The sequence below is a fragment of the Calidris pugnax genome, unplaced genomic scaffold (genome assembly GCF_001431845.1).
Source record: "Calidris pugnax isolate Ruff unplaced genomic scaffold, ASM143184v1 scaffold197, whole genome shotgun sequence".
NCBI lineage: Eukaryota > Metazoa > Chordata > Aves > Charadriiformes > Scolopacidae > Calidris > Calidris pugnax.
Genome location: NW_015090936.1, coordinates 440539 through 455885, shown reverse-complemented (window position 1 = coordinate 455885; position 15347 = coordinate 440539). Strand labels below are relative to the sequence as shown.

The 15347-nt window shown below is 36.4% G+C and overlaps 1 protein-coding gene across 2 annotated transcripts in view; it reads right to left on the bottom strand.

The window, feature by feature from the left end:
• The window catches only part of PLOD2 (procollagen-lysine, 2-oxoglutarate 5-dioxygenase 2), a 54550-nt gene that overhangs the window by 16261 nt on the left and 22942 nt on the right, over positions 1–15347 (bottom strand). For both annotated transcript variants that reach the window (XM_014951794.1, XM_014951795.1), the window contains exons 4-10: positions 13981–14144; positions 12710–12822; positions 10635–10698; positions 9760–9857; positions 7211–7312; positions 3626–3751; positions 2056–2177 (exon numbers count right to left, since the gene is read on the bottom strand). In XM_014951794.1, the coding sequence (XP_014807280.1) occupies positions 2056–2177; positions 3626–3751; positions 7211–7312; positions 9760–9857; positions 10635–10698; positions 12710–12822; positions 13981–14144 (789 nt within the window). The remainder of the gene's footprint in view (positions 1–2055; positions 2178–3625; positions 3752–7210; positions 7313–9759; positions 9858–10634; positions 10699–12709; positions 12823–13980; positions 14145–15347) is intronic.

Below are 15347 nucleotides of genomic sequence, written 5' to 3'. Positions count from 1 at the left end.
ACAAAGAGATACTAAAACAGAAATAAGTACTAAATGGAAAAAGGGCGAAAGCAAGTGTTTGAGGCAAATGGAACAAAACTCTAAGTCAATAATGCAGATAGAAGCAGGAGAAAATTAATTAGAAGACTGAATATATCAATCTCTGTAAATCAAACCATTAAACAGGCTTGAAGAATCACTCTTTTTAAGTTATTCCCATTGCAGTATGAGTGAGAAATAAATGAGGTTATTATGTTGGAAGCCAGCTGAAAGGTTGAAAGCAAATAATTTTTATAGTATCTGTCTTTGCCACGAACATCCTGTGCTTTTGAGCTAGATTTTTTTGAGGAAAAGTAAAATGCAATTTTTCCAGAGCAGTTGGTGATGTTCGCAAGGGCAGCCAAGCAGACCAGGAGTGCAAAAGAAGCAGCAAATGAACTGAATCTGCTCCAGTCAAACTGAAAGGAGCCACCAAATTAAGTCTACATTTTTCACATGAAAGTTTCCACTAAAGATCCTGCCTTATGTTGTCCATACAACAACAACGAGGAAAAGGCAACTCCAGAAATTCCACCTCAGTTACATGTAATATACATTACTTCACAAAGTTTGCAAACATAGTACACTTGCTTTAGAGACTACTGGAAAAAAAAGAAAGAATGATTTATAAACATCTGAAGGGCCGCTTACACTACTGCTGCACATGTGCAATGTTTCCTAGAAAGGGTATGGGAGAGGCTTGGACCTCAGCCAAATACCAGTTTCCCAGTGGCTTCAGCACAACAAAACCCCACTCAAACAAATTTCCAAGAACACCACAGAGACTCGGGACTAGAGCTTTGTTTTTCAATTGATGCTATGAACAACCTATGCCATGTTCTTAACCTCTGAATATAAAAGAGAAGGGCTTCTTGAAATGAATTCTCTGACACTCATGGAAGATTTGGGAGAAATAAGAATGGAAGAATTATGTGAGAATGAATGCTCAAGGGCCACAGTGAGGTCTTGTTGGGATCCTGGTCTGTAAAACTCCATAATCTGAATGATTGACTGGGAGAGCCACAAGTAACTCTGGTAGTAGCTAGTGCTGGAGATACTAAAAATATCCCTTGACAGGCAAGTCTAGCATGGGATACATACTCCAGAGTTCAGATTGAGGGCCGATAAGTGCCAGGTTCAAAAGCCAAAGAGCTGGATTCCCTAGAAAGAATGGAAGGAAAAAAGAAAAAAAAAAACAAAACAGCAAGCCTAAGGATAAGATAAAGGGATATTCCTGTCTCTTTGAACCATAGGAAGAAACAGAATTCTTTCACCTGTACTTCCAGGTCAAGCTTTAACCATATTTTTACTTAGTGTGATGTCATTTAAAAACAAAAAAAAAAAAAAAGGAGGAGGAAAGATTAGGATAACAAAAGTACAATTGTTAAATGCATATCCAACGCAAGAGGTACTTCTGTTCTGTGAAATCACTCTGTGTTGTTAGCTTGAAAAAGTTTTGGATAAAAAATAAAACTAATTACATTTTTAGAAGATACAATGCAATTAGCATTTCTATTTACATTTACACCTCTTTCTACCTTCTTTTTTTAAAAAATGACTGCTACATATAATTTCCTGCACAAACTTTAATAAAAAGCTTGTTGTATTGGACCATCAATTTCATTTCAATACCATTCTTTTTTAAAAAAATATTTAAACTTTACAGTTTATGCTCATCATGTTTTAATATATAACTATGTTTGAGATAATTGTAATGTAAAAAAATAATCTGACACCTTTTCTTTGTATTCTACTATTGTCTATGCCTTCTAAAGAAGACAAGATGACAGACCATCAAAGCAGTGCAAACCAGAGAGATGTTTTCACAGTGACCAACAGCTTTTTATATTAGACAGAAACCATAAAATACTCAACAGTTCGTATCTTATATCTAGATCTTGTTCTACCAAAAAAGCTCCCAGTTTTTATCTTAAAATGTGAAGTTGTTAGTGCATAAGGTCCAAAATAACATAAATAAAAGATTAAAAAAATGTTAGCATATGCATCCTTGTAACAGATTTATAAATCAGAATTTACATTCCCATGTTCCGGGCTTCTGCTTGACTCAGATTTTCTTCAGGTCCAACAATTTTTGTATTCCTGATAATGTTCTTGGCTTTCTCCCAGAATTTCTTGATGTGCTTTTCATGGTAAACCTCCTGTAATCATGTTAACATTGTTTATAGTCAATGAAAAGTACGAGTTGCTGTGAAATCATAAACATAGCGTCCAAGAACACATTGTATTCTATCCTAAATAAACAGATGGCAAGCAGTATTTGAAGATACTCCAGTAAATCTGTCATTAAGATGAAGCTCTTCTGTCCAACATTTTAGCAGAAGAATCCAACACATCAGCAATATGAATCAAAGCTGTATCTCCAGACCAATGATGCAAGATTCACAGACTTGATATTTTTTCAGGATATTTATTTTACAGTCTTCAAAATCCATCCTACAACCTCACTGGCACACAGTTTTTTATGCCACTCCAGAATGGCTTTAGAGAGGGAGCTGCCACCTCTACCCATGTGGACAGTCACAGTCTTTATTTCTTTAAAACGTAGTCACATTGACTGTTTCTATAATTTCTAATTACCCTACCTCTAATTTAAGACATCTCAGCTGCATGCAATGGTACCGACCCCTTGCCCTCATTGCTTATTATGGCTGACAGAATAATAAAATACTGGGTAGAGTTTTCCCCTTCTATGATAAAAGAGCTATGCAGTCTTTTGTATTCATTTCAAATACCATATGACTTCTGGCTGAAGCAAAGAAACCTACCATAGCCTGCAATTCCCATATGCATATCACATTCACCACATTAACATCCACTTACAAAAGCACACTGAAGACTTTAAAGATAAGCTTTACTTCTATTACTCAGGCTTTTTGTGCTATGATATCAACAGTAAAGCATGCCAAATGAAAAAGGGCAGAATTGTATTTTCCTCCTACTTTTCTTCCAGCCGTTTTTTCCAAAGGACTCCACTCATGAAAATAGCAATACTGAAATCACTGGTCAACTACCAGCAACACCAGATCACTAGATAATTAGCAAAAAGCATTAAAAAAATATTTAAAAAAGCAACTTATCTGTAACGCCCTTCAAAATATACCTGGAGCACCAAGAGAAACATAAATGCACTGGGGTATCAACCAGATGAAAAGCAAATCCAATGTCAACTACTGTATAATAGTTATTAATAACATGTGATAACTTTTGGTCAGTCCTGAAGTGGTCAGGCAGTTAGCCTAGATGATCGTTGCAGGTCTCTTCTGACTGGAACTATCTTATTCTTATTCTACTCTATTGTTTTATGTCAATCAGTACTTCCCCCAGAGGCATACACTTTAAAATACAATCTTTTCCATTAATAAAAGAGAAAGAATCTAAGCAGTTTGTTTAAATAGACTTCAGTAAACACTGCCACAATTTCATTTATGTATTTTTTCCATCTCTGCATGCTAAATTCTGAAAGATTACTTCTTCCTATGCAGTTTAACTATGTACATATATTAAATCCATGCAGTCCTTCACACACTTTCATTCATACCATAATTTCCAAAATGGAAGCTTTGCACAATAGTAACATCATACTTACATTATTGTGAATGAAGATACTGAGTGCCTCCTTTGGGTAGTCCAGAGTCAACAGTCTGTCTAAAAATTTAGGTAGGAAAGGAGTGGGTTGTTCAATGAAAACACCAATTTTTACTCTTGGATATTCCTAAAAAAAATGATATTTTGACACAACCAATAAGACTTGCCTCCTTTCTAAGATTAGTTATACTAAAAAGCAACTAATGTCATGTTGTAGTAACTCAGGCCACACAGCTTTCAATCAATCAAAACCAACTAGTTCAAAAATGCTATGCCTCCTATTTATTTTCATTGACTTCACTAAACAAGCAAAGATAGTGGATTTAATATTGCTAGAAGAGTCTTTGAATTCCAATAACAGGAACTGGAAGTAGAAAAGAATGTATTGTGGTTTTTTTTAAATTCTTGCTTTAACAAAATAAATTTAAACAGCAAAAAAAGTATTTAAGGAAACACACCTAGAACTGTATGGCAAATTCATTTTTTGAAAGTGCCATACATATATACGCTACATTTACAAGCAAATATAGGGAAGACCAGTTTTTAAAAGCAGTTAAAGAATAAACACCACAAAATATTTTACACTCATCTGTACTTTAAGCCAAAGACTGCAACGCCCTTCCATACATTTGTATGCACTATTTCGCCCTGGCCACTCTAAGTGGGCACTGCATTACTTCCCCACTCACTCATTTTATCAAGACCTTTGATGAACTAACTAGAGCTTCTCCCCTTGCATCCAAGGATAGTGAAGTTTTATCCACCTTATTTTAATGTGAATTCACATCTTTTGACCAGTGGGATTAATTCCTTGTTTGTATGTGCTTGAAGGGTCTCTTCCAACCTAGACGATTCTATGATTCTAAGATTCTATGACCACTAAACCAAAACCTAGACAGCACTTTTGTGTATTCCTAAAATATATTATTACATTACCAGAGACAAAGAAATTTAACCTTCAAAGGCCTCAGACTCCTACACAAAGAAAAGCACTGATTAAACAAATATTTTTTCCACCTCTAAAACAGACAGTTAGTATAAACGTCTAACCCACTACAAGGCTCAGAGAGAAACCTTATATGAGTATAGAAGGCTGCAAGTTGGCTTTCCTTAAGGAAGCCAACACCCACTTGAAAAGTGTCTGGATAAACCATCAGCACATGCTGGTATTTCACAGTGTCGCTGTCTACATCGGAAATCCAGAAACATACTGGCAAGCACACCAGATTGGAAACATTAGGCACTGATGTTTACCCTGACTACCTCCTATTCACATCTTCATCTGCAAACCTAACACATACTCATGCAGACATCCTAATAACTTCACAACAGCCGACCAAGACAAGTACGCTGATGTGTCCTGAAAAAAGCAATTGTGATATTCTCTGGCAACCACTCCATTGAGGCTGGTGTCATGGTAACTGGTACTGCTGATTGTGAGCGACGAGGAAAGCAGCGTGTTCCATCAGGCTTGCTAAGCTGAACATGTATGTGTCCTACCATTAATAGAACTCAGGCTATAATTTATTTTGTGTATTTCTCTAATTCTAAGGCATTTTCCTGTTATTCTCCAGGACAAAGAGAAGCAGGTACAGGCTGGATCTGTAAAGGTTATAGGAACAATCAGGAATTACTAACACTCTATCAGTACTCCAAAGTGTGAGCTGCTTGAATCCAATGTCTACACTAAAATCTCAGGAGCAGGAACAAAGAAAAGCCGTGTTTAAACAATAAGACTAGAAATTCCTGCAAACCGCATCTCCTCAAAGCAGGAAGTTCATCAATGTTCATCACAAAAGGAATGATATCCTTGTGCCCATGATAGAAAGCAGTATTATTTCAGCTCCTTGTTCTCCACTGGAGCTTATCTGTTTTGAACTGCTAAAGTCAAGGTCTGTAGGTAAGCACAGTCCAAAATGTTGAAACCACAACACCTAAGCATATCAAGTCAAGGACTCCTTCATGCCAGAATTCATCTAAAGGAACTGAAAGCCCAAAATATAGTAGGTATCAACAAATCTGATTCTGTACTTGCTTATGAGAAGAACAAGCAAAACCCTCAGTAGGTGTGAATGCATCAACGTATAGAGTTAAATAAAACAATATGGGAAGAATGATTAGAGGCACAGAGTTCGTACTGCGCTTTTCACTGAAGATTTCTTGTTAAGTAGCAACCGGCCAGGCCAGAACAGAAAGTGTGTTCAGAAAATTAAATATTGGTTTTACTCAGATATTACTCAGAAGTAAACACTTCCACTGAGGCCAAGGAAAAGTCTCGTTATTTCTGCTGGCAGAGTGAGTGAGCTATGAAATCCAAAGAATGAATTACAGTAAGGAAGACACATTCCAAGTAGATTTACAGAAACTATAGGAAGCTATCCAGTAAATCTTTGCAAGTTACTTCTAATTACTAGCTTTAAGATTTACCTGTTCCCCAACCATGTTTTAGTTGCCAACACCATTAGGAAAAACTTAGACAACTTCTTTTCCTCAGGTAAACTTTATGTTGAGAGTGCAAACACTATTTCAGTACACCACCATTCAAATGTTGTATTTTCAAAGCAAAATTATGCTAAGATACAATAAGAATCTGAAAGCTATTACAATTCCAGCAATAGTTCTTTAAATTTATATTCCAGTCCGAAAGCTGTTTGTTGTCCAGAAACTCTGTCCTTTCATTACAAAGACAAGCCACTACTTCTTTCATGCTACCCTCAATGTGAGGCTACCCTCTAAGAACTGTTCTCATTCAAATCTTCCATACAGAATAGAAATGAAACAGCTGCTGGAAACAGCCTGTTAAGAATAATCAGAATGTTCCTTTAAGTACAAGCCTTACATTTCTACATGGTAGATCTTAGTATTTACTCTGCCTAAAGTTTACTGTGTACAAGCTGAAATATTTGTAAAGACACTAAAGATGTCATGCTTGGAACCAAAGAGCCAAAATAAGTTCCCAGATATTTCACATACACACACATGTGTACGTGTATGTTTGTCCTATGAGAATTTTGAAGGCTGAACTGATATCCAATCTCAGTTACATCAGGTTTATTCTACAGATACACACTGGCATATACAAGGTGAAGCAGTTTTGACTATTTCTTTATATCACTCAGAAAATAGTAATTGTAACCATGTTACAGTTAATTTTTAACCTCTATTTGTACCAGAAATTATTAAACTAACGCACATTCCAGTTTTTTGTATGCCTGCAGTTAAAAATCTGAAATATTTGAAGAATTTTTCTACCTCCCCAAAATTCTAATTATTCACTTGAATCTTGCACAATTCAAAAATGTTTCATTTATCCTCAGTGAACAGAGGTAAGGAAGGCTTTTGGGGATGGGATCATCTTCAGTAATATTGGGGAAACCTGTGTTAAAATGCATAAGAATATTTCTAAAATACTGATATTTCCAGTAAATTAAAATTCCATATTTACAGATTCATATATCAGAAAAAATGCCCTGAGGTGTCTACAGAACGAAATATTGCATACTGAATCTGCTTTGCCTCAGAAATCACTATACACCTATTTAATGCATTCAATGTATTTCACAAGTCTTGTCAAAAGTATTCTTACCGTCACCGTTGACAGGTCTAGTAAGTCTAAATCACAAATACTGCAACCAGTTTCCCGTGTCCAAGCATTGGGGATATAGTTTCCCAAATAATTCAAGTGAATCTGATAAATAAATGAACAATTCAGATTAGTCAAACATGCATGCAAATGATGATTTGAACCTTTTAAAGAATTCAGGCTTACTCATTGAATCTCTTACACCCAAAGAAAATTGACTTTTAAATTATTAAAAAAATCAAAAATGCAAACATGTAAAAATAGCTGGTAAAAGCTTTTTCTTCTTCTTTTCATTTACAAACCAGAGATGATATTTTTCCTAGCACCTACACTTATTGCTTCAGTCAAGCCAAAAATTTGTTGCAAGCATAACAACTACGAGCTAAATGCTTGTATGACTTCCAAGACAGACTATAGATCATTCAGCTCTCAAAAGCTGCTATGCCTGATTTCAAGCCAAAAATGAATATAGTTTAAATCTCTTCCCAAATATGAGAATCATCAACACTTTACACAAAACACAAAGAGTGACCATAAGAAAAACACATAGTAAAGGTAGAAGATGGGTGCTCAGATGATTTATTTTTGACAGTTTATGCCAAGATTCAGAAGCCACGTACGTTTTAAAGCATCATCTAGCTTACTAACACATTTTGAATTGGGATTGAATTGGGACTGAACAAAATATGTACTCTTCCCTGTTGATGGGCTGCCTGGGCTGCCCTGTCCTCCTGGGTACCATGGGAAGTTTGCACAGAACTTCACTCTTCCCTACTGCCGTTTGCATTGGTTAAGGGGTCTCTTATGCCAGGGAAAGTCTGACTGAGGGAAGGCTGCTATTCATTCCTGCTCTAATGCCCTCATCAGAAACCAGAAGGACAGAATATAATTTTCCATAGAAAACACACTCCAGGCCAATACTCAATCTTCATTTTATATTTTGGGTGCTTGTTTATGCATATTGAAAAATCATACTAGACAGATTATAAATAGAACTGCTTGAACTTAGTTTCAGAGATGTACAATGAAGTCTAGAAAAATGAACATTTCACAAAAAAAGACATTGCACTTGAGAAAAAAAAAAATTACATGTTAGGTTGTCAGGATAATTTAGCATCCATTTCAAAGAAGGGTGTATGCCTGATGCTATTTACTAATCTGCAAACTGAAGATTAAATTAAATACAAACCAGAAAATCTTTTACAAAAATCTTTTACTATTTGGAGTTAGTTATGGGAATTACTTTAATGATATTTTATTTACTAAGTAGTGAAAAAATTTCCATTATCTTATTGTCCTCTTCTACTCTATGTTTAAAACAGAATAACCTAATCACATTGACAAAGTGATATATAAAGCAAGTTTCCTCTTTGTTTTTAAACTACATCACTACATGCAGAAATTGAGTTTTGTTTAATGTAGCGTAACTTGTAGATTACTGTAAAGAGTTCCAACCTAAACTGCTTGCTCAACTGTAAAATATAGTACCTTTCTTTTCACTGGCAACTTGCCAGCAAAGGCAGTGATGATAGATAACTTCAGGATTTAACTCAGGCAAAAATAACTGCAGCAAAATGGAGGAAATTGGTCATATATTTACCACTACTGAGTAGTTATAAGCCAGAGAATGGCATCATTACATTCACTAATTCCAAAGATTAAATACAGTGCAAAAAAAGTATGAAGAAGCAGTTGTTGGGATGTTAACGAGTTTCAAGTTTAATTTCATTCTCCTGGGAGGCATTTTTCTGAAAATAAGGAGCTACAGTAGGGAGCCAACAGAGGCTCTTAGAAATTATATACCTTTACGCTTCTTTGCCGTGTAACAAAAAAATTCAACTACCATATAACCAAAACATAGCCATTTCTCCCAGAGAAACTGTGCAAGGTCCTCTGGACCACTGAATCCTTACACACGGATAAAAGCCACCAAAACAGCTGTGTCACGGGGCAGACAGTGATCTACCATGAACCAAAAGCTCCTGAGCCACAGGCACACTGCAGGCAGTGATCAATTACACTGAAGATGCAATAACAAAAGCCAGCTCTGCGTGTGTATATATATACAAACACACAGACACGCATCTATCTCTTTTATATATGTGTATACAAACACACGCCAAGGTCTGGGGCAGGATCAGACCTGCTACTGTTTTGTACTACAGCCCGTGACTCTTGGTGAGATTATTCTCCTCCTGAAAACCTATTTTTCTGATTACTGTTTAAATTACCAGATAGACATTCTTCATTAGCTTCAAGAATTGTTTTGTGACAGCGAACAAATTAACATAAGCTTACTCACTTCTAGTATCCCATGCAACAATGAATTCAGGAGCAGAATGAGTTGTTCCAGCAGCAACATCAAGTTAGTGATAGCAGCAAAACATGATGGAGCGAGCCATTAGAATAGGTTATCTTTGCAATTCTTATTAACATTAACTGGAAATGAGCAGTGGAGGTGTGTTACGACTCTTTCAGACTCTTCCACCATTCTTTTTGCCTCTATTAAAACTGCCATCTTTGCACAAAAGTTAAAAAAACCTGTCCCTTACTTTAGTCGGACCATTTCCATGAATAGTGATGGGTAATGTGTCGTAGACAGAATTCCTTGCTCTTACTTTTCCTTCTTCAAATTTCAAAAGCACTTCATCTGAAAATCAACAAAGATCGTACAGTAATAACAATTTACCCAAAAAAAGGAAAATTTCAGACCTTTAAGTTCTCGTTGATAAAATATACCCTACTGTTACTATCATTGTTAATGTTACTTATTTGGAAGCTTCTGTTCATTTTTTTAACTGGATCTTGAATTCTCTGCTCTTTATGCTAAATAAGGTTAGATGAGAACTTGCCATCAGCTGCCTTCAGTATCTAAATAAAGTCTTCTTTAAAAATAAAATTAATTTTGTTCAAATGCTATTTATAGAGAAATCATAGTTATTTCAGATGTAATTCACTATAAAAAGTTGTTCCATAATTTGAGATTAAAGTTAAGAAAGGAAGTTCGCACAGGTGCCATTTTTCAGTTTCACTTCATGACAATTAAATAAAGGAAATTCCACATTATTCCATATTTCATTTCATTACATATAGCCATTTGCTTAAGAACATCTAAAATACAATTTTAATTACCAGTCTTACTTTCGTATGTAAGTTTGTGAAAGGCAGATGCAAAACCAGTTCTTAACTTTGTATTTACTGCTAACTTTATTTATTGAAAACTATTTTTTTCTATTTTAAATCAAATATTTTATCAATGGGAGAAATCAATTTATATTAAACCCAAGAGACCTGTAACTAATCTGGTAATCAGGCTTACTTATCCTAATACTTCTTTAAAACAAGCATATGTTTAAGGAATTATATTCATGGTTAAGTAAAGAAAGTGTGAATAACATAACACACAACGTGCAAATCATACACTTACCAACAGCTCCATTTAGGGTCTGGAAAATTGTACATTTGTGGTCCAAAGTAATGTTAATGCGTTCCTGAAATAAAAGTAGCAAAGATGTTGAGGCATTCTAAAAGCCAATGTTTTTACGATACTGTTACAGTTATACTGCAGTGGCAGCAAGTAATCAGGCAAAACTAATCTACATATTCAGCTAAGATATAATTCCTAATTCTATATTAAGGTGTTCCATATTCCTGCATTGTGAAGCTGTGTAGCAATCAGTTTTATATATGCAAAGACTTGATTTAAACTTGAAGGATAAAGGTCATAGCTTCCCAAAGAAACTTCAGTATGGCAGTATAAGCCAAAGAAAATTTCTGTCTTATCTTTAAAAAAATTAAGTCTTGGCCTAGCAATGAAACATACTGTGTTTCACAGTCTTAAAAATACAAAAGCCAAATCTAAGTATCACATTAGAACAGAAAACAATAATACTGTATTATTGATCCTACTTAGATTCTAATTTAAAGTACTTTGTTTTGAAGTTTTAACATGTTGATCAAAGTACATAACCTTTAGAACACACTTAAAAATCCCTACACAGATAACATACTCTGTTTTGGTCTTCCAGGATTTTGTTACATATTCTACAGCATTGGATATTACCATACAAAAAATTAGTGCTAATGTATAGTACAGTATCCCAAACGAAGCACCATGGAGGCATTTTGCATCACGGTGCAGGAGCACACTCTGCAGAGGTACACATTTTTTTTCCAGAAGACAATCTGTTTAGACAGCTTCTGACTCTTTTTTATTGCTGACTTTGGTCAATAGTCAGCTTTAATGTCTCTACACGCTGTCCTTTCAACTGCTTATCTAGCATCTGACTTAACTTGCATAAAATCAATTCAAACATTAAGGGCTGGGTGGAATGTCCAATGAGGAGCGGCCGAGGACTTTGGGCTTCTCTAGTTTGGAGCAAAGGAGGCTGAGGGGCGACCTCATTGCTCTCCACAGCATCCTGAGGAGGGGATGAGCAGGCAGAGGTGCTGATCTCTTCTTCCTGGGATCCAGTGACAGCACGCGTGGGAATGGCTCAAACCTGCACCAGGGGTGGTTTAGACTGGATATTAAGAACTATTTTTTTACTGAGAGGGTGGTCTTCCTATAGGCTATAGGAATAGGCTTTCTAGAGAGGTGGTCGATGCACGAAGCATGTCAAGTGTTTAAGAAGCATTTGGGCAATGCCCTTAATAACTCGCTTTAACTTTTGGTCAGCCCCATGTTGGTCAGGCAGTTGGACTACATGATCATTGTAGGTCCCTTCCAACTGAAATATTCTAATCTATTTCTGTACCTGTATCTAAACATGCCTGATGTTTCAGGCATAACTTAATAGAAAAACATAAACGTATTTCAGAAACTGTCTAAAACATACAAATGCTCAAAAATCAACCTCAAAATTGTGCAATATCAGCTTTTAAGTGTCTTTTTGCATCAGTACATTGTTAACTTTCCTTAGCCCTCTTTTTCCAGCATCAGGGCCATGCCTTCTGACATCTATCATTCTTTAATGCTGCTACTCAGCAGAGAATTTTGTTAGGCTAGGACACAGAGAAGTCTTCACCAAAAATTTACGATGCAGCTTTATTGAACGTATCTGCACAAAAAGCTGAAAAGTGAGAGGCAGCTGCAGGCAGGATCTGAAATGGCAGCAAGCCAAAATATAAAACACTGGATCAGCAAGTAGTTCAGTGACACCCTGGAAAAATGCCACATTCTCTGGCCATCAAACTGCCAAATACATGGGACCCTCATTGAGATGAATGTGTCCAATCATATACCTCAGAGCTATTATTTCTAACAACGAAGCACAACCTGCCTGGATCTGCAGACAGCCTGAAATAATATATCAAGTCATGACCCTTCGGAAGCCTGTTCATCACTCCGACAGGAAGAACCTCCAGAGAACAAACACAACCGTCAACACGGCACTCAGGAATAAAGAGACAGCATTCCTTTTATTTTTATCTCCTGATGTTTTATGAGCAGAAGCATGTTATTTCAAGCAAAAAGAAATGAGAAAGCCAGTCACTACCTACCCTTGCCAATGGGTCAACATAGATTTTGGTGTAAAACAGCTGGTCATCATCATTATCCTGCAGATTCCATTGCTGCACAATACGATTTATATATGGAGCATAACCAATAAATCCTGCAATATCACACACACATAAGTTATTTCCATAAAAAGCAATACTCTGCCAATGCTGTCCACCAGTCAGGGACTTCACTCTGACTGTTTGGTGCCAGCAAAGGAAAAGTATGAAATTCATACAACCTGGCTCAAAATTCAGTTTTCTTCCTGTGATATATACCAGTTCTGTTTTAAAGAGTTCAAAATGAAGGGTTATTTTTATACTAATGCTATTTTAAGGGGAAAAAATAGGAAACAGATCTGTTTAGAATGGTCCTGAGAACTCCAAAACATGAGATTAGACTCCCACTGTTCCCAAGAAGCCCATCTGTGGAAAAAGTTTCATTTTCATCAATCACTTCTTGCTGGCAGAGAAGCCTGAATCTAATACTGCCAGAACTACAATATACATTATGTTTAAGCCAAAACAAAAAAAAAAAGACAGTGCAGGTAGGTGGGGTAGGAAAGGAACAGGGACACTCCCAGATCTACATGCTGCCCAGCACTATGTAACTAGGAGAAGTTACATATTGTGCTTTGTAGCAGTTAAACAATATCAGTGTCATTCTATGCATTAATCAACTGCAAAATTACTACCAAAGCTGGTGTTTAAACGAGGTGTCCAGAATTAACACATTGAAATCAACAGGAGTAACTCAGGCTTCTCTTGGAATGAACTGCCTAAGCCATGCTGACAGGTCAGGCAGAGCTACCAGCACATCTACACTGTATGCAGAAATCCCCAAGAACAAGGTACCCAAGTCAGGAAATTCTGTGACCCACCTAAACTGTGCCTATAAATAGCATGTACTGCTTTGGCTTGGCTTGCACACTAGATTGTTTCTGAAGTACATTCAATAGATGGCAATTGGGCCATCACTGCATGGCATTTCATTGCAAGCCACCAGTTGCTTGCTAGGCTACTACTTTATTTACCTGCTTTTTACAAGTTATTGCCAATAAATACTATGTAAGTTTGAATGAAAGCTATTCTTGAGCACGAAGAGGAGCTATTCAAGTTGGGAGGGGGAGGGGAAGAACAGGACAGCAAATACAGTCCTCGATTTTACACTTGGGGATTTCACAAACAGTTCCACATACAAATATATAAAACAGATAACAGAAGTGAGTCATGTTCAAGTTCAGGAGTTTAATGTGTTCAAGAATCTCACTTGCCTCCTGAGTTCAGGAATCGTTTTCCACTCCGGACAACAGGATACTTGTCAGCTAGCCTTTTATCTGGCCAAATTAGTCCATCTGCTGCAAACACCACTTTATGATTAGTTTCCTGAAATTTCTTTAGCAGTTCTTCAGGGCCCCCTGCAAAGATAACATCATAGCTGAAAATAAAGAAAAGATATCCATTAGATGTGTTTAATTTTAATGTTTTTGTGATCAAGACAACAAGTGGCTGGACTATTCAGATTTTAAAAATCATACAGACAGCCCTTTTATTCTTAAAAATGACTCACTGAATCATGTTTTACAATCATGTAAAAATCCGATACCCTTCTAGGAGAAGAACTCAATAAAGTTTAGTTGCCCATAAACTTAAACTGTGTTCCATCCTGACAATATATAAATCTCTCCTTCAACTTCTTTAATGTGCTGAAGACTTCAGGAGGCTCTAACTTCACAGTATCTATTTATGAAAAACTTCACCTGCATTTATGCGTTCACCAGATTTGACTCCCAACTCTTACTGAGGACAAAGACCCAAAGGTGGCGGGCTCATCTCTAAAAACAGCACAGCCAAAAGTCAGCACTATCCCAAAACGGAACAAAACATGCACGGGTTTGGCAAAGTTCATGCAAGAATGTAGTATCACAAGCCTAGTGGTTTCTTGTTGAACCATATCTAAATCAATGCCTCTGTGAAAAACAAAACAAAACCTCAAAATATGTATAAATGATTAAATTACTCAGAGTATAAGGTTCCTTTGCTTGTACTTGAGATCTACCTATAAAAGCACTAACATGCAAACCACCTCAAAACCACTTCAAGGCTCATATCACATTGCATGAAATCATGACACAGTAATACTGGAATCGTGTCATAGATTAGTCTCTGGCTGAAGAAGGAGAATATTTGGATGTAATGGCAGCACCTCAGCCTCACAGCTTCTTCATCTGAATGCAGGCATATTCTGATTCCACACATTTACCTTCGTAACTGAAAATCATCAGCCTGATAAAGGGCAAAGGAATGGTACGGCTACCAAAAATCAAAAGGTTTACCCTTGACCAAGATTTTGTTATTGAGAAGTCTTTTAGCTGGGCTAAGACAAAGGACAGCAGAACCCTCACCTGCAGTACACAGAACTTTTTGGATTGCAATGTATTACTCAGCAATAGTGCCACCAGATCAACCATTACTGAATTCTGGTACTCTTATTACAGTTCTGAAATTATTTTAAATGTATATTCTTCAAAGGGGATCTCATGCAATTGGCCTAAGATAACTGAACAACAGCTGGCGTACGAATGCTAAAGAGAGGATTTCCACCACAGAAGAAAGTATGAACCCTGAAGAGGAAGTGTTA